Here is a 22579-nt window from a genome sequence, read left to right as displayed (position 1 = left end):
TTGATCCCAGTGTCATTAAAACAGGAGCCCTGGCTTCAAAATAGCTTCATTTTAATTATGTTTGTCCTATGGATCAAATACATGCTTTTCTCCTATTCTCTGTTTGCTGTATTATAGAGCACTGCAGGCCAACTGAATAAATGATGCAGCTAAAATTGTGCGGGTGTGTTGGTATGGATGTCAGAGTACTGTGTGTGTGTGTGTGTGTGTGTGTGTGTGTGCGCGCGCGCGCGTATGTGTAAAAACAACAACTGTGTCATTATGTAAACAAACTGGCATTTAAAGGGTTAAAATCCAGAAAATGAATGCATATTTAGTAGTTATGATCAAGACTGATGTTGGTTAAAAATTAACCAATCTTATCCAATATATAACATTATTATGGCAGTTTTTTGACGGATATTTTAGTCCAATTAGGACTTCTGAGTAACTTATTTAAATTGACGCACAAGGGTTAAAAATCTCAGACTACAAAGTGTGACCCTAATGCGTCAGAAAATTAATAAGATAATTATTTTGATGCAAATATACTGGTTGTCATTGTTGTTTAAAAAGAGTTATAGTTATAGAATTTATTAAAGACGTTATTATTTAAAAGACCTCATGGGTTTATATAAAATATATAAATGCTTTTTATCATGTAAACTAAGGCGTGTCAATACATCGGAAGTGAGTACTTCCTCATTCCCCAAATCCTACCGGATCTGTCGTGCATTCTGATTGGACCTAATCTGCAGGAGGCGGGATTATGCAATTTTTATCTTCTCTGATTGGACTATAAGAGGTAATGGGCGGAGCCTGTCAAGCCGGTAGGTTGAGTTGCGACATACGCCATTTTGCAGTGACAGTGGTGTGCTGAAGCAGTGGACACAGAAAGATCGAGAAGTCTCGGTGTAGAGGTGATTTTATTTCACAGCCTTCATGATAAATATGCTCACTTAGTGACAGTTATTTTAAGACCATTAGCCATTTATTAAGTGACCGAATTAGTAATTTAAAGGGCCAGATGGCTGCTCTTATCTTGTATGTAGCTAGCCAGCTAATCTGCTAAAGATGGTTGGGTCATAAAATCTGTTTATTTGAGGCAAACATCTTTAAACTTTTCCTACAATAAACATTTTAACTTACAATCGTCTCTAGATATTTTTCAAGTCATTGTTCTTGGATTATAGTGTAGACAAAGCTAATATTTTTAAGTACGACGCAAATAACATGCGTTTTATGGTAGTTATTCTTTTGATTTTAAAGTGTTATTGCAAGTTAATTAGACTTCTTATCAGTCTGGCTAGACTGATAAGAAATAGCCGTTTCTTTCCCAAAACACTTGCCTAATGTGTCATAACACACTGGCATTTAAATGACATTAGTCGTTTTCCTAATGTTTTTCTAAGTCAATTAGATGTGTTTATCCCAAAGGAAAGACAGATGTGGTACTTGTCTATTCTTGTTAACTTGATTCACAAGAAAAAGTACAAATAAAAATAAAAAAAAGCCCAATGTCACTAATGTTTCAGGCCCCTTTCTTTCCTTTTAAGTTATACGAATTTGTATTTTGTTTGTGTTTTGACATCAATGAAAACATTACATTGATTACATGGACATATATGATTTGAATTAAGGTCTTGTTTTGCTACCCAGTATAATCTAGAAGCGTTTGAATTTAAGTCAAAGCACTGATATGAATGCCCCATTGTGATTATATGTTGTACGAGTGTCTCTTCAGATTGTTAAAAGCTCTTCATCTTTCATCTTTGCAGTTTAAAGCATGGGGAATGTCTTTTCCAACCTGTTCAAGGGTTTGTTTGGGAAGAAGGAGATGAGAATTCTCATGGTTGGGCTCGATGCCGCTGGTAAAACCACCATCCTGTACAAGCTCAAACTGGGAGAAATTGTTACCACCATTCCCACTATCGGTACGCCTTCTGTTTTTACATTTATTTGTCTTTCACAGTGTGTGATAGTGGGGTATCTTAAAACACACACACCCTGAACACACTTTCAAACCATTCAAACGCTCTGTCCTTGACTTGCACAGTGTGCATAAAAGTCCTTTGTTCTTATCTCAACATTGCTAGTGACATTATTACATTGCACTGAGTTGTGTGTGGTTAATTGTGTTATGTCCCTTGCTACTAAGATATTTCTTTTTCACCTGCTGTATATTGTGTGTTGCAGGTTTTAATGTAGAAACGGTAGAGTATAAGAATATCAGTTTCACGGTTTGGGATGTTGGTGGCCAAGACAAAATCAGACCGCTTTGGAGACACTACTTCCAGAACACTCAAGGTATGAAAAGCCATGGCAACAAGCAATAAAATACCCATTTTTATTTATAATATTTGTAGGCCTGTGTATTGATACAGATTTCCCATTTCAGTTCGATATTGATTAAAATGAGTATATTGTTTTGTTTACAATGTCCATTTGGCTAAATATGAAAAACAAAATCTCTCTCAGCTAATGCTTTTAAAGGTGCACTCAGTCATTTTATTCTCATTTAAAAGTTTTCCTTCTAAAGAAATTAATAGTAATTTTGAAACTTATGTATAAAATAATGAGCACTCATGTGAGATGAAGAGTTCAGTCATATCAGTAACCTTATATTAGCGCTCTTATTCTACATGCAGCAGCATGTTAGAATCACATGACCAGCTGAATACTACCCGTTGAATCTCAGTGACCGCCCTGTTATTGGACCGTTTCACTCGTGGATTTAATTAATCCTGGCTTACTGTGCATAGTGAATTTCTGCAGTCTACTGGGTTTGAAAGAAGCAGCATCCAGGCCACTAGGTGTCAGTTCAAGACATACAGCTCTGGCTTTTTTTTTTTAACTCAAACACCTATCAAGAGAAACATTTGGAGTGGTCCCTTAACTTTTCCCAGAGCTGTACTTAAAAAGAATGCACCTTTAATTATACATGAGACCTTCTAATCTTATAGGTACAATTCGAAAATATTCAGTTTTTCATCATATTGGTCTGCAAATGGTAAATGGTCTGCATTTATATAGCGCCTTTTTAACCTTAGCGGTATTCAAAGCACTTTACACCGCATCTCAGTCACATTCACACACCAATGACGGCAGAGCTGCCATGCAAAGCGCTAGCCTGCCATTGGGAGCAACTTGGGGTTCAGTGTCTTGCCCAAGGACACTTCGGCATGTGGACTCGTGTGGGCTGGGAATCAAACCACCAAACCTGTGATTAGTGGACAACCCGCTCTACCACCTGAGCCACAGCCGCCATATTGGTCATTTTTGCTTTTGAAAAAAAAAAATCGAATTTAGAGTACTCAGTCAATAAATGTCTTGAAATTGCATATGTATTTTTTGTTACATGTTTATTGTTAACATGCATCATTTGTTCTATTTACATTATGTGAAACACATGCTAAATCAGTACTGTCTCTTTAAGACTAGCGATTACATGCACAGTTTCTTTAGCGCATCAATGTGTGATTTAGAATGAAATGGTTTTGTTGTTGTTTTTAATCAACAACTGACTGTAAAGAACAGAAAGTGTATTTAAAGGGACATTATTCAATGACAAATGAGTTCTGTGGATCTCATCTTTGGACACATAGAACAAGTCAAACCAAACTGTTACTCTCAACACATAATCTCCTTGTTGCTAAACTTCTTCACCACTAAACTACTCAATTACTGGTGTGAAATCTGAAAGTTTTTAGTAACACAGCAAAATTTGGTTGCATATGTGAGTGATTTAATTGTATTGAGTTGTGCATAGAGTAAAATATCGATCTTGGGAATTTAGAATTGATAAAGAGATCTGTATTTTTTGGAAAATCTCTATTTTTACCCAGTCCTGCATATTTGTGCCAAAATAATCAGGATGTAAAGTGATTGCAATTTAATGACATCCTCATGAAGGGTTACTTCATTTATGTGAATTAGTGTTGGGTAAAAATTTTGATTTTCAATTGATCGTGATCTTAATTTAAATAAAAAAGATAAACTTTTTGTTTTTTGCTATTCGTTTGTAGATTAATTATTAGTGGAATGCGATTGAAAATACATTGGCAAAAAGGTCAAGGAGAATGAAAGGATGAAAAAATATTTGTTTATTATGCCATTAGAGAAGGCTTTGCTGGCCTTGAGAAATCGGTACTGCATTTCGGTGACGTTCATCTTGCGCTCCATTCTTCGTAAGCACTAAATATGCTTCTCATCTGACATGCGAATCTGCGTTTCACGTGAGTGTAGTGTGCGCTATATTTGGACAGAAACAGGATAGTGCAGTTTGGGGTCTCTTGCGCTTCTCAAAATTGTGGCGTAGACCACAAATCTTACATGACCCATTTTTTTTATTTTATTACTTTGCACTTTAGAGGATCATCCTAACTAAAATTCTGTTCAAATTATTTAATATTAGGGAAAAAACCAGCCATGTTTGCTGTCAGATTTTAAAATATATATATATTTTACAGTACTGTGCAAAAGTTTTAGGCACATACGATGTTTCACAAAAACATGTGTCTTGAGATGGTTATTTATATCTTCAGCTTTAGTGTGTCAATAGGACAAATATATGTTAGACTCCCAGACATTACTTTTGCAAATAGAAAATATTAGAATAGAAGAACAGGGAGCCCTGCAACAGGTGTCATTGCCCCCCCAAAGCCCCCTCTGAACATTGAGTCAGTCTGAGATTACATAAAGAGACAGAAACAATTGAGACAGCCGAAATAGTTAGAGGAATTGTGATGAATTCTCCAAGAAGCTTGAAACATCCGAACTGCCGACAACCAAGAAAAACTGTGTCCAGGTGTAAGTAGGAGAATTGTTGCTGTTTTAAAAGCAAAGGTGATCACACCAAATATTGATCTAGCTTTTTTATGTTTACTGGACTTTGTATGATGTTAATTGATAAATGAAAACTATTTATGGCATTATTTTTGAAGACATCTTAAAAGTGCCTAAAACTTTTGCACAGTACTGAGCTTTGAGATGTTCAGTTTCTTATGGAACATTTATAGTAATAATATTGGTTAACACTAAATCATATTTATATTTATAAAGCGTTTAATTCACTTTCTGGTCTATCCAAAAATTGGCATTACAATATGGTTATTTAATATATATAAAACACATTTTTATTATTTCTGGGTTCGTACAAGGTGCTTGAAGTACTTGTATTTGTCTTTTTCAAATTTAAGCCCTGAAAACCCTTAAAAATAGCAATTTTTACCAAGAATTATAGTAAATCATTAAATACGTTGATTAAATCATTTAATTAATGTATTTATTTTATGAAAAGCGTGACGACACGATGGCAGTGCTGTTCAGAATGGGCCAATCACATTCAATTATTACTGGAGGATGTAAAAAATATATATATATATTATAGATACTGTGGCGGATTTAACAAGTATGAATCCTTTCAGCTATCAGTTTTAATAAAAAATTACTCCCCAGAGTAAAACAATTAGATGTAAAACAATTTAAATGCAGATCAATGGAGGATTCAGTTTTGTGAGCCGTCTGGCACACCCTTGTGTAAAGACAGCTTTGTGTGTCACAAAATAGGTCATTTCTGAAAAAATTTGGGTCAAAGTCAAAATGTGTTGACAAGCATGTCCCTTGACTTATTTTGGTCATGAAAAAGCTTTAAAATAGCCCTCCCCCAAAAATTAATTAAATAAAAAATTAAAAGGTAGTCTATAACCTAACCTTTAATAATATAAAATGGCTCGACTCTGTTTTGCAAATGACATTTAAAGTTATTTATGTGTTTATTTTGTGCTTATTTTTAATGCAAGCATTAGTGCAAGGCTGAACAATTGTGCAAAAAGCAAAACAAAATAATTATTAATAATTTAAATAATTAAATTATGTTTGTCCCTTGATTTCATGGCATTTGTGTTATCAAAGTTAAAAACTTTTTATATATCTATTTTGACTAAATTATTTTCCACAACTTTTTGTATTTATTAAAATACAAAAATAAATAAATTATATGTCTAAAAAAATATATATATATAGAGAGAGAGAGAGAGATTTTTCCCAGCATGTTAAAACGTTACTCATTCACATTTCACCCCAAAGATTTGGTGTTGTACCCCATTTAACCCTCATTAGTGTTAACTTGCTTCATTCATGAAACAAAATTAAATAGTAAAAGGTAGAACAATATTCAAGTTGTCCTTATGAATAAAAACAAGGTCAGCATGTTACAAAATGTTTACCCTCGGCCTTTATGGGCAAAAACTGAATTGATTGGAAAATTTCAAAATTGTTTTGAGAATGACCCATTTGTAATTTCGGTCAGTTCCTCACATAAATTACACATTATTTCTCTCTCTTTTTTTGCTGTTGTTATTGAACCTGAAACCAAATAAACAGTTATTATGGTACTCACAAAAAAAGAAGGTATTATTTGTGGGTGTGATGACAACAAAGATATTCCCGATACTAATTTCTTTTGCCCTGTGTCAGGTCTGATCTTCGTAGTTGATAGTAACGACAGGGAACGAGTTAACGAAGCCAGGGAGGAGTTGGCAAGAATGTTAGCAGAAGACGAGTTGCGTGACGCAGTCCTTCTCGTTTTTGCAAACAAACAGGTGAGCGTCACATATTTGAATGTTATTACGCAGACTATGATGCATACTGTTATAAATGAATCTGAGATTCTAATTGGATCTATTGTTCTCTCCCGTCCATCACAGGACCTGCCCAATGCCATGAATGCGGCTGAGATTACAGATAAACTGGGCCTTCATGCCCTCCGTCATCGTAACTGGTACATCCAGGCCACCTGCGCTACCAGTGGAGACGGACTCTATGAGGGGCTGGACTGGCTCTCCAATCAGTTGAAAAATCAGAAATGAGCCAGTCTGCAGTCTCCAAATCTATGTGTGTGTGTTTGTTATATGGATGGGTAGATGTGTGTGTGTGTGTGTGTGTGTGTTTGAGCGAGTGAGACGCACACGGCTACAGTGCTGACCCAGACTACGACTGATCTCAGTGCTCCTCTGTTGCTCCCTATTATTTTAGGTTTGGGCATTGCTGACTCGGACTGTGTTTGTGTGCGTCATACATGTGCATAGTGAAGTTTATCTTTAGTATGCACGTTAGTAAGAATGTATTGTGTTCATGTGTGCATGAAGGCTTCTCTCTGTGTTTGCTTGGTTTGGGAATGACCCTGGCGTGCCTTTTATACACACACACCTCTCCTCTTCTCGTTCCACCTCACAAACCGTACTATGACTCGTTCCATACTGCACCAAGCGTGGTTTTCACATGGCAAATATAGAACCAGCGTTCTCAACAATGAACTGCTCTCTGCAATAACCCAAACCTCTCCTACACCAGTATTACGGGCATGCTGAATATATATAACCTATACACTTTTACGGTGTTTTAAAGGGATAGTTCACCTAAAAGTGAAAATGATCTCATCGTTTACTCACCATCATGTCATTTCAAACCGGCATGACTTTCTTCTGTGGAACACAAAAAAGAGACATCTTAGAAGAAAGTCATACGGGGTTGGAACAACATAAGGGTTAGAAAATGATGACAGATGTTTCATTTTTGGGTGAAATATTCCCTTTTTAATTGACATAAAAACCTGCCCTTTATCTTTAGGAAAAATGCATTGTAACCTGTATCAGGTCAGGATCAGTTTGCTCAGATTTCCCCCACCACCACCTGTTCTTATGAGTCATTTGGAAATTGTGATGTTTTATTTTTGGCTTTGATCAGTGTTTTAATTTGCAAATGTGTCCGAATGTTGGTAGTGGAGTTGTGGGCAGATCTCTAGTTTCCTGCTGTACACTACCCGTTTCAAGCCGCCACACAGACCCCAAGCACAATCGCAGACTGCTGAACATTCCCCTCACCAAATTGTTGGATTTGATTTGAATAATAATAATAATAAAGAAAACAAATATTATGTGTTTCTCTTATATTCATTTGTTGCATACTGTGGATTGTAAACATACCTCTATAGACTGACTGATGATTTCCAAACCTGACACACGGTTGGTTTCAAAGATTCAGGAGGAAGTTTTAGTACGACTCCCATTTTATTTTTTTATTTAACTTAATAAATTTTTTTTTTAAATCAGGCTTCATAGCCTAAATTCCTCTATTACCAATAGAAAAAAAATACTTTGGCCTTAAACATAATTAGGTTTGAGTTGTTTGATTAACAATCATGAAAAAATTAAAATAGGAGTTGTATTAATATGAAAACAAGATCCTGACCAGAATAATAGATATGGTCTTTAAACATCTATACACATAATGGTAATTATAAACCAGTAGTATTAAGTAATACATAATGGTACACTTTTGATTTGTTTTTTAAATGCATAAGTCGCCATTAATTGACAGAAACATGTCACTAGACTTGTCAATATTTCACAAGGTTGTCGTAAGTTAATGAGGTTTTAACAAAAGCACATTATAATATATAAATACAAAACTGGGCTATTGTTGAGCTGGGATTAGATTGAACTCGTCATCGTCTACCTGTTTCTTAAAGTGTAGAGGTGAACTTACTTGCCCTCCACACACCTGTGCATTCATTAGCTCCGCCCACTGCTGAGGTGTTTTCAAACACTCTGAATGTTTGGCGTGGAAGATGATACTCTTCACAATTACTTCTGCTTATGTCCCCATATACCGGTACGGTACTCGATAACATCAAGAAGTGGACAGTTTACCTGTCGGTAAGTCTTGTGTGAATACATATTGTAAGTTCTATGCTTAAAAAAAAAAGGTGCTTGTATGCTATAACTTAGCCTTAACTATGCTAGTATTGTACTATATTATTATATACTATAGGGTGAATTGAGAAAATGGGCCAAATGACCTGAATTCATCCTACTACTTCACTGTACTAAACTTTATATGCTATAATCTGCTAAACTGAGTTAACTATATTATACTATACTGTTCTATAGGGTGAATTTACCTGAATACACCCTACTGTTTCACTATACTTAAATTGTATATGCTATAATCTGCTAAACCGCGTCAACTGTACTATACAATACTGCTTCACTATACTAAAAATGCAATATGCTAAAATATGCTTAACTGAGTTAACCATACTATACTGTACTATGTTATGGTGAATTCAGGGGCCACTTTGTGACTATCACTATACTGTACTATACTATACAAAACTATAATATACTTTAGGGTTAATTAAAGAAATTGTCAGAATTTACCTGAATACACCCTACTTCTTCACTATACAAAATTGTATATGCTATAATCTGCTAAACCGTGTCAACTGTACTAAACTATACAATACAATACTTTACAATACTATACTGTAATATACTATACAATATACTGCTTCACTATTTTAAAAATGCATTATACAAATCTGCTAAACTAAGTTAATATACTTTACTATACTATAATATACAAAACTATAATATACTATAGGATGAATTAAAGAAATTGTCAGAATTTACCTGAATACACCCTACTGCTTCACTATATCAAAAATGTAATGTGCTATAATCTGCTAAACTGAGTCAACTGTACTAAACTAGATTATACTGCTTCACTATACTGTACTATATTATGGTGAATTTAGGGGCCACTTTTTGACTATCACTTTACCTTAATTCACTATACTGTACTGTAATATACTATACTATATACTGCTTCACTATACTATACTATACTGTACTATATTATACAATATACTGCTTCACTATACTAAAAATGTAATGTTATAATCTGCTAAACCGAGTCAACTGTACTATACTATACTGTAATATACTATACTATATACTGCTTCACTATACTGTACTGTACTGTAATATACTATACTATATACTGCTTCACTATACTGTACTGTACTGTAATATACTATACTATATACTGCTTCACTATACTGTACTGTACTGTAATTTACTATACTATATACTGCTTCACTATACTATACTATACTGTAATATTATATACTATATACTGCTTCACTATACTATACTATACTGTAATATACTATACTATATACTGCTTCACTATACTATACTGTAATATACTATACTATATATTGCTTCACTATACTATATTATACTGTAATATTATATACTATATACTGCTTCACTATACTATACTATATACTGCTTCACTATACTATACTATAATATACTATACTATATACTGCTTCACTATACTATACTATACTGTAATATACTATACTATATACTGCTTCACTATACTATACTATACTGTAATATACTATACTATATACTGCTTCACTATACTATATTATACTGTAATATACTATACTATATACTGCTTCACTTATACTATACTGTAATATTATATACTATATACTGCTTCACTATACTATACTATACTGTAATATACTATACTATATACTGCTTCACTATACTATATTATACTGTAATATACTATACTATATACTGCTTCACTATACTATACTGTAATATTATATACTATATACTGCTTCACTATACTGTACTATACTGTAATATACTATACTATATACTGCTTCACTATACTATACTGTAATATTATATACTATATACTGCTTCACTATACTGTACTATACTATACCGCTTCATTATTCTAAAAATGTAACGTTATAATCTGCTAAACCGAGTCAACTGTACTATACTATATGTTACGTCCAAGGACGTATTCATTTATTTATTTATTCATTTACTTATAGTAATATAAGTATCTTCTTCTGAACCTTTGATTTACTTTATTTCTGAAAGTGTGGGCGTGGTTGTGTGCCCTGTGTTTGTTTTGCTTGCTGTCTCTCCGTCTCTCTCTACTCGCTCTCAGGCCTAATCATCAGCACCTGTCACTCGTTTGTGAGTGTGCCTGAGACGGAGAGTATAAGGTTGCCGTCCAGTGTTTGCAGAGGGAGACGCACTTCTCCGCTGCTCTAGATTGAACACTGATGTTAAATTGGGCTAGTTTCTGATTTAGACACTGTAGTTGAGAGTTAGCTGTGGCTAACTGAGAGTCACTGACTTGTGTTAATGAGATCCTGAGCTCATTTCAGCTAAATACTAGGCAGAAGCTAAAGTTATTGTGTGATTGCTAACCTGTTTAGTAGTTATTGTTGTGAGGGGAGCTGTAGGGGGTGAGTGCCTTTTTCTTTGAACTCTGTTTGTACTTGTTTCTGCATAGCAAGGGAGTTGAGGGAAGTTTGGTGTTGTTTATTTCTTTTTGGTTAACCTTTCTTAAGTTAGTTAGGACTCCTCCCAAACTTAGTCAGTGGGTTGTTTTCTTTTGTTATGTTAGGCCTTGCTCACCCCTGAGCCATTGCTCCCTGACAAAGTATGTTCTGTCCTTATTTTCTTTTTTTTTGTAAATAAAATCCTTTTGTTGATATCCTCTGGTGTTGTCTTCACTCTGGGACAGAGGTTTGAAGTGTGTTCTCACCTTTTCTTTTTTTTTTTTTTTTGTCTCTTCGTTACCTCTCCTTTCGACTCCTAGACGGATAGGAGAACGTAACATTTACAATACTTAACAATACTATACTGTAATATACTATATATGCTTCACTATTTAAAAATGCATTATACTAAAAACTATACTATAGGGTGAATTAAAGAATTGGCACAATTATATACCTAAAATGTAATGTGCTATAATCTGCTAAACCGAGTCAACTATACTAAACTATACTATCACTATACTGCTTCACTATACTGTACTATATTATGGTGAATTTAGGGGCCACTTTACTTTAATTCACTATACTGTACTGTAATATACTTTACCATACTATAGGATGAATTAATTTTTTTTACCTGAATACACCCTACTGCTTCACAATACTAAAAATGTAATGTTATAATCTGCTAAACCAAGTCAACTATACTATACTGTAATATACTATATACTGCTTCACTATACTATACTGCTTCATTATTCTAAAAATGCAATATGCTAAAATCTGCTAAACTGGGTTAACTGTACTATACTGTATGGTGAATTCAGGGCCACTTTTAGACTATTATCACTTTACCTGAATTCACTATATTATATTGAACTTTATTATACTATACTGTTTTTAAAATAGCTCTAGATTATTAATCATCTGCTCAAAGCAAACTAAATTAGCTTTGTTCAATGGCACAAATGATAGATCAACAAGTGCATTACATCTTTCTCCTGCTGTAATTACGCCAACCTGTTTGCTTGCAACTATATAGACTGACCCTACATATGGTTTGAGGTTATTCTCATGTTTAGTCCTTCATAACAGCATCCTAATCACTAGACAGTTAGTGCACATTTCAGAGAAATCCTTAAATGCTTTTTTCTCTTTCAGCATGAAAATGTGGTCTGTGTGGTTACCTTCTTTGTTATTTGATACAAGTAGAGCCATCAGCCTTGTTTAGGGACAATGGAGCTTTATTTGGCTGAGAATGGCATCATTCTTTTTATTTGACAGGTGAAAAATAGTGTTTGTGTGGGTGAATGGTGACTTACACCTAGTGCACAACAAGATCTGTAACTATGATAAGCATTTGACGGATCCTTGGTGAATAACATACAAAAGGTTTTAGAAATGAATTGTGTTGTTATTTTATAGTTTCAGAAACTAAATAGGATGGTTGCTCGCTCCTTTGGGATATTTGAATAAGACCTGCTGAGATGTGTCAACAAGTGTCAGGTGGTGCTTTTGTTTATTACTCTCTGCATGTTTGTGTGTTCGCTCTGTTTAAAAGGTGAACGGTTGAGTTTCAGTGCCAACTTCCTGGTTCACAAGTTCTTACATATTGTGAACTGACAGTTGTCAACAGCGTCGAGTCAACAGTTTTGTTTCCTTTGGCAAAAGGTGTGACAAACACATGCTTGCACAGATTTGGCACACGTCATGGTTTTCTGCGGATCCTTACTGTTCTTGGCTGAAAATCAGGTTCTGCTGTGTTGATTGTTTTTTTGAGTAGAGATCTATTTTGGGAAGGAAACTGTGTGTACTTTGGGAAAACACATTTTGAATGTTGTTTTGACACATGCTGGGTGTGACGAGTGGTTTCGCTTTCAAAGTAGAAAATATTTCTGTATACAAATCATATGTGGAGGTGGCCAAATCATTTTTCAGTGCTAACCTGTTCAAACTCAATGTTTCTTTCTCTCTCAGCAGTAATGGAGGAGGTGACAGGCTGTAGTTCAGAGGTGGAAGTGTTTAGTAGGTCATCAACTGAGACAATGTCCAGAAGAGATTCTGTATCAGTCAGATGTTCTCCGTCCCAGAATCTTCAGATGTCAACGCCTCGATCTCAACCTTTGACCATCAGAAACACACACAGGTAATTTGGTAAATGGTAAATGGTCTGCACTTATATAGGGCACCTTAGAGGTTACCAAAGTGCTTTACACTGTATCCCATTCAGCCATCCACACTCACACTCATACACCAATGATGGCAGAGCTGCCATGCAAGGCGCTAACCTGCCAATGGGAGCAACTTGGGGTTCAGTGTCTTGCCCAAGGACACTTCAGCATGTGGAGTCATGTGGGCCAGGAATTGAACCACCAACCCGCTCTACCACCTGAGCCACAGACGCCCCACCAACTTGAGACACTTGGTGCTTATTGTATCATATGAAATCAGAAAATGTGCTCAAAATACAAAGTAGAATTATTTTATTATTTAGCGTTTTTTTTTTTACGTTATGTTATTTTTATATTTATTAAATTTAGTTTTTTATTCTCTGTTTTGTCTTTTTTATTTTTTTTATTAATTTAGTTGTTTGTTTATTATAAATTTTTTTGTTGTTATTTTATTTATTTGCATTTAGTTTTTTATTCTATGTTTGACTTTATTTTAATTTTTGTTTATTAATTTAGTTGTTTATTATTATTTTTAATTTATCTTATTTTATTTATTTTTATTTACTTAATTTAGTTTTTATTCTCTGTTTGACTTTATTTTAATTTTTTTAAATGAATTTAGTTCTTTATTATTAATTTTTATTTATCTTATTTTATTTTTATTTTCTTAATTTAGTTTTTTATTCTCTGTTTGACTTTATTTTAATTTTTTTAAATTAATTTAGTTATTATTATTTTAATTTATCTTATTTTATTTTTATTTACTTAATTTAGTTTTTTATTCTCTGTTTTGTCTTTTTTATTTTTTTTATTAATTTAGTTGTTTGTTTATTATAATTTTATTTGTTATGTTATTTTATTTATTTGTATTTAATTTAGTTTTTTATTCTATGTTTGACTTTATTTTAATTTTTGTTTATTAATTTAGTTGTTTATTTATTATTATTTTTAATTTATCTTATTTTATTTATTTTTATTTACTTAATTTAGTTTTTATTCTCTGTTTGACTTTATTTTCATTTTTTTTAATTAATTTAGTTCTTTATTTATTATTATTTTTAATTTATCTTATTTTATTTTTATTTACTTAATTTAGTTTTTTATTCTCTGTTTGACTTTATTTTCATTTTAAATTAATTTAGTTATTTATTATTATTTTGAATTTATCTTATTTTATTTATTTTTATTTACTTAATTTAGTTTTTTATTCTCTGTTTGACTTTATTTTCATTTTTTTTTAATTAATTTAGTTGTTTAAACTCTATGCTTTTATTTGCTGTAGTGTTAGTGATCAAATCAATTTACTCTACTCGTTTTACTAGATTATGGCAATTATTTATAAATAGTTCCAAGCTGAATTTAAAGGGCTTGTTCACCTGAAAATGAAAATTCTGTCATCATGTACTCACTCTCATGTTGCTCCAAACCCAAAAGGAGAATGTTAGCCACAGTCACTATTTATTTTCAATGTATATATTTTTTTCCCATATGGACAGAATGATGACAGAATTAAAATATGTGTGCGAATTATCATTTTAATATTATTGTTGTTTTATTTATGTATTCATTAATTTTCTGTAGTGTTTCACCAAATATTGTCTCTAATGTTTTGAAAAAAAGTGTAGATTTTTGTAGATTATAGCAAATTGCCTATAAACCATTTCAAGTTTAATTTAATATTGAGACATAACTAAGGGTATATTTACTCTTTTCTTCATTAAAATGAGCAGTTAACTATTCACAGCTTCAAATACAGTGTTTTTAATTTCTAGTTGTCTTTAGTTCTAATTTTTGTAAACATGCTTTATAATTGTTGTACTTCCTGGTCATGTGCTTTTTAGTTTCCGACCAAAGGGGGAATTTCGAGCATGTTCAGCACCTTTGATTCCCAATCCGTTCCCAGAGCTCTGCAGTCCAACACACTCTCCGGTGCTGACCGGATCTCTCGGCAGGAGTGATCCACCCTCTGGCAGCAGCACACATGTAAGCGTGGATGGATTGTTAAATGTGTGCAAAGAATTAATGTGACAAATGACATGTTGTTGCCCATGGCGGTATCAAGTCTTAAGTAGTTAAATTAGGTGACAGGCATGTGACATGCCAGCCCCTGGGGCAAAAACATGCTGAAATTTGTACAGATGTATACACAAACACATGACAGGGCGTTAAGTTCATAGTTTTGTCAATAAAAATACATAACAAAATAACAAATAATGTCAGACCATGCTAGAGATCACGACCAAATTAAACACGTTTGTGCATCTTCGTTTGTGAGTGCCAGCATGCTTTGATTTGTGCATGTTATTTGTTAATTTGATCTAATATTTCAGTCCATATTTGTGTGCATGTAGGTGGTTCAAGTTTTTGGAGACAGCACGCACAGTCGTTCAGTCTTGGTGTCTTCAGGGGCAACAGCACGTGATGTGTGTCATATACTAGCACAGGCCGCCCACTGTACAGACGAGGAGAACTGGGCCCTCATAGAACATCATTCTGCTCTGGGTCTGGGTGAGACTTCATAATTGTGTTTTTTTTTTTACAGTTATAAAGTTAAAATTATTCATTTGTATTAGCGGTGCATATAAAATGTCAAAAATAAAGAAATTCAGAACTTGCATATTGCTTGATCACATCAAGGCTTTAATGAACTCTTCATTAATTATGACTTTAAAGGTAATATACTGACATCGATAAGTGCTGTATGTTATTTTGTGTGTGTCTGTGTGAGTGACATTTGCATTCAAACATGCATTTGTGTGTTTATGTGCTTTCTAGAGCGCTGTTTGGAAGATCATGAGCTTGTGGTGCAGGTACAGTCCTCCTGGCCAGTAGAGGGTGACACAAAGCTGATCTTCCGCAAAAACTACGCCAAGTATGAGTTCTTCAAAAAACCTGTGGTACAATGAATCTCCATCATCACGTGATACTTTGTTTTAAAAAAAGATTGTATTTAGGTTTCAGTCATATTTTTCGATTACTATACACATTAATAATATAATGGATAATATACACATTTCCAAAATTTTAGTGTTCAATTTCTGTGTTTTCTGTACAGCCACTCACACTAAATGTGTATTTCAGCACCAGTTTATTATTGTGGGATCAGCTGTTTCAGAGAAACCCACCCTAAATGGCACATAAATACAAAATGAAGTGTGATTGGGCACTTTTCATGTCATTCAGATGGTCTCTTCCTATCAACAGTAGCAAGAAACCTTTTGAATTAGCTGGTTTATGCATTAATTGGTCATAAAATGTGATCTCATCAAAGTCACAAGTATAGACAAACACAATGTGCTTAAGCTAACAACACACAAACAATTATAATCTTTCATGTCTTTATTGAACACATCCCATTAAACATTCACAGTGATGTGCAGCAAAGCACCCCCCAAATCATGATGCTCCCACCGTACTTCACTCTAGGAAGGATGTTTTCATGTTGGTATGCGGTGCCCTTTTTTATGCCATACGAAGTGCTACATAAACCAATTTCATCAGTCTGCAAACATGTTTCCAGTAGTGTTGTGTGTCAATATGGTCTGTGGCAAACTTTAGGCAATGTTTTTGTTGGAAAGCAACAGCTTCCTACGTCATGTCCTGCCATGGACACCATGCCCATGTAATGTTTTCTGTATAGTAGACTCATGAAGATGTTAACCAGTTCCAATGATCCCTTCAAATCTTTAGTTGCAACTATAGGGTTTTGTTTTCATGGCTTAGAGTCATCTTGGCTAGACGGCCACTTCTAGGGAGAGTAGCTACAGTACTAACTCGTCTCCATTATAGACAATTTGTCTAACTGTGGACAGATGAACATCTGAGCTCTTCGAGATAACTGTAACCCTTTCCAGCTTTATGCAAAGCAACCATTCTTGATCGTAGATCTTCTGAAATCTCTTTTTTGCGAGGGATGGTCCACGTCAGAGGAGGCTTTTTGTGAATAGTAAACTCAAAATGTTTTGAGTGCTTTTTATAAGTCAAAGTAGCTTTAATCCACACCTCCAGTCTCGTTTAATCAATTGGATGACAGGTTTGCCAACTCTTGACACTTAATTTGCGTTTTGTCATCTTTAGCCTAGGGATTCACAGCACAGTTCATGTTTAATGGGATGTTTGTGTGTTGTTAGCTTAAGCACATTGTGTTGTCTATACTTGTGACTTTGATGAAGATGAGATCACATTTTATGACCAATTCATGCAGAAAACCAGCTAATTCCATAGGGTTCACATACTTTTTCTTGCATGTAAGTAGGATGTTTTTGGCCAGATAAAGCTGTAAAGTGAACCAGACTTTATGCCAATTGTCGGAAGTCTGGGGTTTATTTCGGAATGTTAATGGGACATTCTACTTAATTATTGTTTGCCTGTTTTTCAGCTGTTTTTCCCAGAGCACATGATCTCTGATAGTGCTGATGTCACTAAAGGAATGAAGTCATCAGAGCTGGTGCAGGTATGATAATAGATTTATCCATTATATAATAGCTTTCAAAAACATGGGAACTCCATCTGTTCTCATGTCAATTCACCGTTTCCTCCAATTAAGCCATAAATGTCTGACTCTGTCATTTTCTGTCATTCTTTTTAGAACATGGTAAAGAGCGGTTCATGCCCAGAGATCCAAGGCTATCTCCATGTGAGAGAGGGTGGGAAGAAATCCTGGAAGAAACTTTACTTCTTCTTACGACGATCTGGACTTTACTGCTCCAACAAAGGCCAATCAAAGGTGCCACACATGAACACACACTCGTTTTGTTCTATAAGGGCTCTTTTTAAAAGGTTTATAACATCCATGTGTGTTTGCATGTTTGTAGGAGCCTCGGCACCTTCAGTTCATTGCAGATCTGGAGGATTTGAATGTGTTTGCAGTGTTCAATGGGCGTAAACTTTATGGAGCACCAGGCGAGCATGTCTTCTGTGTTAAGGTAACCAATAGAAATGGAGAATTAGTGACACCACAATTTGTACTAATTTTGCGCTATAATGCGTACAGTATTTATATATGGGTCAAAACAAAAGTCATGATATTGTCCTGAATATGTCTATGTATATTGCTTTATATATTATTTACTTGTATTTCAGTACAAAAACAAAGTGTCTTTTGTTTGGGTGTGTGTTTTAGGCATCAAAGGTCAGGTTCCGCACTCAGGATTTGAAGCTGATGTGCGCTGACACTGAACAGATTCGAACATGTTGGATCACGGCCTTTAGATTGTTTAAGGTATTTAAACACACTCAAACACACATAGGTTTGCATACTCTGAAACATGCAATGAATGAGTATTCTGTATGTGCATGTTTTTAGCATGGGAAACAACTCCAGTGTAATTTCCATCTCGCCCAGTCCGGTTCCAGACTTCCCAAACCTTCACAGCAGGAATCTAAGGTACAGCAGACATGCGTATACTAACACATGTGTGATCACACACATACACGCACTCTTTATCATGCAGTTTATAGACCTGTGCTTTTAATTTGTCACTGTTTCACTCTTTAGTTTTCATACATACTATATTTTCTTCACCACACATGTTTTGTTCTCTGATGTGTCATCCTCAGTTTACAGACCGGGAGGAGTCGATGGTTGCCATGGATTTTTCGGGGAAGAGCGGAGGACGAGTGATTCAGAACCCACATGAGGCACAGAATGCGGAGCAGGAGGAGGGACACAACTGGAGGGTGTGTGTGTGTGTGTGTGTGTGTGTGTACATGAGAAACTATGAAATTCACTTTAAAATAGAATTCATGCTGCACAGCACTGTGAAATATATTGTGAAGAAAGCCCATGAAAAGATGGTTTTCAAGATGATGATGATGACGTGAGAATATTTGGTGAATGATTGAATATTTCCAATGGCTTTGATGGGTCAGGATGATACACGAACATGAAATGGAATTTTTTTTTTTTTTCAACTATTCAACAAAAACAAATCTAATGCTGAACAGTGTAAAGTATCATTTTTTAGATGTAACAAGGTTAACAAGGTTAACATTTAGTTATTTTTTCCACACAAGGAAATAGAATGTCTGATGATTTAAATGATACAAATTAATGCAAAGAATTTTTCAAATTAGATTTTTGTTCTGAATATCTCTTTTATTACTGTTATTTTCACACATAATTTTCCCTCCATTTAAACGTTTGAAATTTGAAAATCGTTATCTAAACGGTTAATACCATGAATGCGTTTTTGTTTAATTTGTAAAAACATTTATTTCAGAAAAAAGAGGCGATACGCTACAATTTAATCAACAGAAGTCATGGATTACAACTTTCCTGTAAGTGGATCTACTTAATAAATATTTAATGAATTTATATAATTATTTAATGAAATAAATAATTACATTTATTAATTAAATTAAGTTATTTAAATGCAATTATTTAATTTTTTTTTAATTAAATGCACTATTTAATTAAGTTATTGTTAACTTGTATATGCTATTTTATACTGAGTTGTTATTATTATGTTAACACTTTACAATAAGGTTCCATGTGTCAACATTAGTTAACATGAACTAACAATGAACAAAAAATGAATTATGTAAAAAAATATTTATTTAATTGTTTGTTCATGATACCAAATGCATTAAATAATTTTATCAAATGGAACTTTATTGTGAATTGTTACCATTTATTATTTTGAAGTCTACTTTTTTAATTACATTATTTGTTAAATTATTCAATAATGAAACATTTATAATAAGGTTGTTACTCAAACTCATAAAGTCCTCATCTATGTGTATTTTTTAATTGTGTAATTATGGAAATATATTCACAGCTGTTCATCGGGTTCAGCCGTGGTTCCACGGGGGCGTGTCTCGAAATGAAGCTCAAAGGCTATTGGAGGAGCAGGGTCAGGTGGACGGGTAAGAACGATAATAGTTTTTTTTTGTTTGTTCTTATACATCAGCATTGTAAAATATTTCTATTGTTTATAAACTTTCTCTCCAGGATGTTTCTGATTCGTGACAGTCAACTGCACGCGCAGTGTTTTGTGTTGTCTATGTGTTATAAACTAGAGACGAAACACTACCTCATCATTTCTGTAAGTGTTTGTTTGTTCATTATGCATATATACATGTATTAATGCATATGTATTGTGTTTTAGATCGGATGTGTAGATGTAAGCCTGTTTGTGACTTTGCATACAAATAATATGAAAAAATCTCCCTTTTTCCTGTTGTTGTTCGAGCAGGTGGAAAGGCAGTACTACACTATGGACGATGGCGTCACGCTGTTCACAGATCTTCTACAGTTGGTGGAGTTTTACCAGATCAACCGCGGTATCTTACCCGTTTGTCTCAAACACCCTTGCACTTGCATTGCACTCTAAATCTTGAACTTTGGCCTTGAACTCTGACCTCTAAGCAACCCACCACGACCTTCACATTTCTCAGGTTATAACTCACAAGGGGTGTCAGGACATCCCACACTTTTTCACAACCAGGAATTGCTAATAAGCTGGCCTTATACTTCAGCACATCCAAATGATATATTTTGATATATGCTGTAGGATTCACATGTGGCAGACTTTAAAGGTTACGTAGGTGCGTAATGATTCCAGTCTTTACGGTTTAAAATATATTTACAAACTATTTCTATTAATCATCCTTCGATCCAGATCAAGATTTTGTTTTTGCACAGCTGAACAAAAATGACTAAAATGCCTTCCTCAACCACTAGGTGGCCCGCTAATACAATAACAGATCTTGTTTTCAGGAATTCCACTGTTTTCAATAATTACTTCACAGTATATCATATAGGAATAAAGGAATGGGCCTAAGAAGTTTATTGAACATGTAGAACAAATTTCTATGTAGCAGAATGATGTTTTTATTCATTATTTGTCTTAAAACTGAATGGTTTATGGCAGCTCATTAAATTGTACAGAGGTTTAACATAAGAAAGCCAGTTTATATTTGTTTGGTACCGTTTTTCCATTGAGTTTATTGTGTTTTGTAGTTGTTTCTTATGTGGTTGTAAACATTTGGTTATGTTTAGTTTGATTGTGACAAACATCTACATTTGGTTTATTGTTGCATGTAAATGCAGGATATTATGGGTGTTTACTAGAAGTTAACTAAATACAATGAAACCTTCATAAATTATTTTTTTATTCAATTCTTAATACTGAAAGTTTTAGTAACACTAAGTTTCTATTTGTCAACATCAGTAAAGGCTTTAGGTATCATGAACTATCAACGAACAATATTTTTTCAACAGCATTTATTTATCTTGGTTAATGTTAATAAACAAATACTATTGTTCATCGTTTGTTAGTTTGTAATGCATTAACTAATGTTAACATATACAACTGTTAATTTGATTAGTTAACAACATTAGAATTACCAATGTTAAACAATTACAACCTTATTATAAAGTGTTACCAACTTTTATTTTCGGGTTAGACTATTGTATTTATGAACTTGATATAAAAACAATAGAACTCTATGGTATGTTATTATTAAGACAACTTTTATGTGGATCAGCCAACAGTTCCCATGAAAAAGAAAAAAAAAAGAAGCTTAATAAACATACTAAATAATGTCGTAAATGTGCTGTAAACAAATTTTTTCCCCGTGGAAATGTATGCAAAATTGTTTACTACTCCCTGAAATATATCACTGAAATAGTGTCCTGAGATATCTCACCTGTCCCTGTGACAGCGCTATTTTGCTGTTGTTGTTTTTGACAGCCGTTTCTGCTGTGGGGTTTTGGAAAAAAGGGGTGTGGCTAATTCAATGGTTCAGTTTAGGGAAATTGAAAAATTACTAAAATTAATAAATTTACAAAAATAAATAAATAAATGTACTAAAAAAATAAATAAAAAAAAAAATACATATCGATCGATTAATCGAATGAATGATGGTATGCCTATTAATTAATCAAATTAATCGCATGCATAGATATTTGCCGAGAAAGCCCCACAAATAACAATAATTAAATATAAAATGATTAAATCATTATAAATAATTATATTTAAACAATTATAAATAAAATATATATATATATATATATATATATATTTACAGTGAGGAAAATAAGTATTTGAACACCCTGCTATTTTGCAAGTTCTCCCACTTAGAAATCATGGAGGGGTCTGAAATTGTCATCGTAGGTGCATGTCCACTGTGAGAGACATAATCTAAAAACAAAAATCCAGAAATCACAATATATGATTTTTCAACTATTTATTTGTATGATACAGCTGCAAATAAGTATTTGAACACCTGAGAAAATCAATGTTAATATTTGGTACAG

At 33.7% G+C, this 22579-nt stretch overlaps 2 protein-coding genes across 6 annotated transcripts; both read left to right on the top strand.

Moving 5' to 3' along the window:
* The first annotated feature begins 818 nt into the window (after positions 1-818).
* LOC127634460 (ADP-ribosylation factor 1) lies at positions 819-7915 on the top strand. Its single transcript, XM_052114041.1, has 5 exons — positions 819-899; positions 1758-1913; positions 2176-2286; positions 6457-6581; positions 6687-7915. The coding sequence occupies exons 2-5, from the start codon at positions 1766-1768 to the stop codon at positions 6846-6848; spliced, it is 546 nt and encodes a 181-aa protein (XP_051970001.1). The 5' UTR covers positions 819-899; positions 1758-1765; the 3' UTR covers positions 6849-7915.
* Positions 7916-8606: 691 nt separating this feature from the next.
* On the top strand, positions 8607-21858 carry LOC127634345 (growth factor receptor-bound protein 10-like). 5 transcript variants are annotated; one of them, XM_052113859.1, is made up of 15 exons: positions 8607-8696; positions 13127-13292; positions 15159-15300; positions 15669-15825; positions 16093-16214; positions 17696-17770; positions 17906-18043; positions 18132-18242; positions 18440-18538; positions 18623-18703; positions 18877-18996; positions 19539-19596; positions 20097-20184; positions 20270-20363; positions 20514-21858. In XM_052113859.1, the coding sequence occupies exons 2-15, from the start codon at positions 13129-13131 to the stop codon at positions 20649-20651; spliced, it is 1587 nt and encodes a 528-aa protein (XP_051969819.1). In that variant the 5' UTR covers positions 8607-8696; positions 13127-13128; the 3' UTR covers positions 20652-21858. The 5 variants fall into 5 exon arrangements, with proteins under 5 accessions (XP_051969819.1, XP_051969820.1, XP_051969821.1 ...); XM_052113860.1 differs by having other exon boundaries at positions 8628-8696; positions 13124-13292; XM_052113861.1 differs by lacking the exon at positions 8607-8696 and adding an exon at positions 12696-12898.
* Positions 21859-22579: the final 721 nt, after the last annotated feature.

The sequence above is a fragment of the Xyrauchen texanus genome, chromosome 41, assembly GCF_025860055.1.
Source record: "Xyrauchen texanus isolate HMW12.3.18 chromosome 41, RBS_HiC_50CHRs, whole genome shotgun sequence".
NCBI classification, from domain to species: Eukaryota; Metazoa; Chordata; class Actinopteri; order Cypriniformes; family Catostomidae; genus Xyrauchen; species Xyrauchen texanus.
The sequence above is the reverse complement of the archived record's forward strand: the minus strand, read 5'-3'. Positions and strand labels throughout refer to the sequence as shown.

What these genes read in the sequence shown, in the direction of transcription:
- LOC127634460 (XM_052114041.1), top strand. Translation starts at nt 1,766, where the DNA reads ATGGGGAATGTCTTTTCCAACCTGTTCAAGGGTTTGTTTGGGAAGAAG. An exon ending in CTACTTCCAGAACACTCAAG is followed by an intron (nt 2,287 to 6,456) that starts GTATGAAAAGCC and finishes GCCCTGTGTCAG; the next exon opens with GTCTGATCTTCGTAGTTGAT. An exon ending in TCGTTTTTGCAAACAAACAG is followed by an intron (nt 6,582 to 6,686) that starts GTGAGCGTCACA and finishes CGTCCATCACAG; the next exon opens with GACCTGCCCAATGCCATGAA.
- LOC127634345 (XM_052113858.1), top strand. Translation starts at nt 13,057, where the DNA reads ATGTGGAGGTGGCCAAATCATTTTTCAGTGCTAACCTGTTCAAACTCA. An exon ending in TCATTCTGCTCTGGGTCTGG is followed by an intron (nt 15,826 to 16,092) that starts GTGAGACTTCAT and finishes TGTGCTTTCTAG; the next exon opens with AGCGCTGTTTGGAAGATCAT. An exon ending in AGTCATCAGAGCTGGTGCAG is followed by an intron (nt 17,771 to 17,905) that starts GTATGATAATAG and finishes CATTCTTTTTAG; the next exon opens with AACATGGTAAAGAGCGGTTC.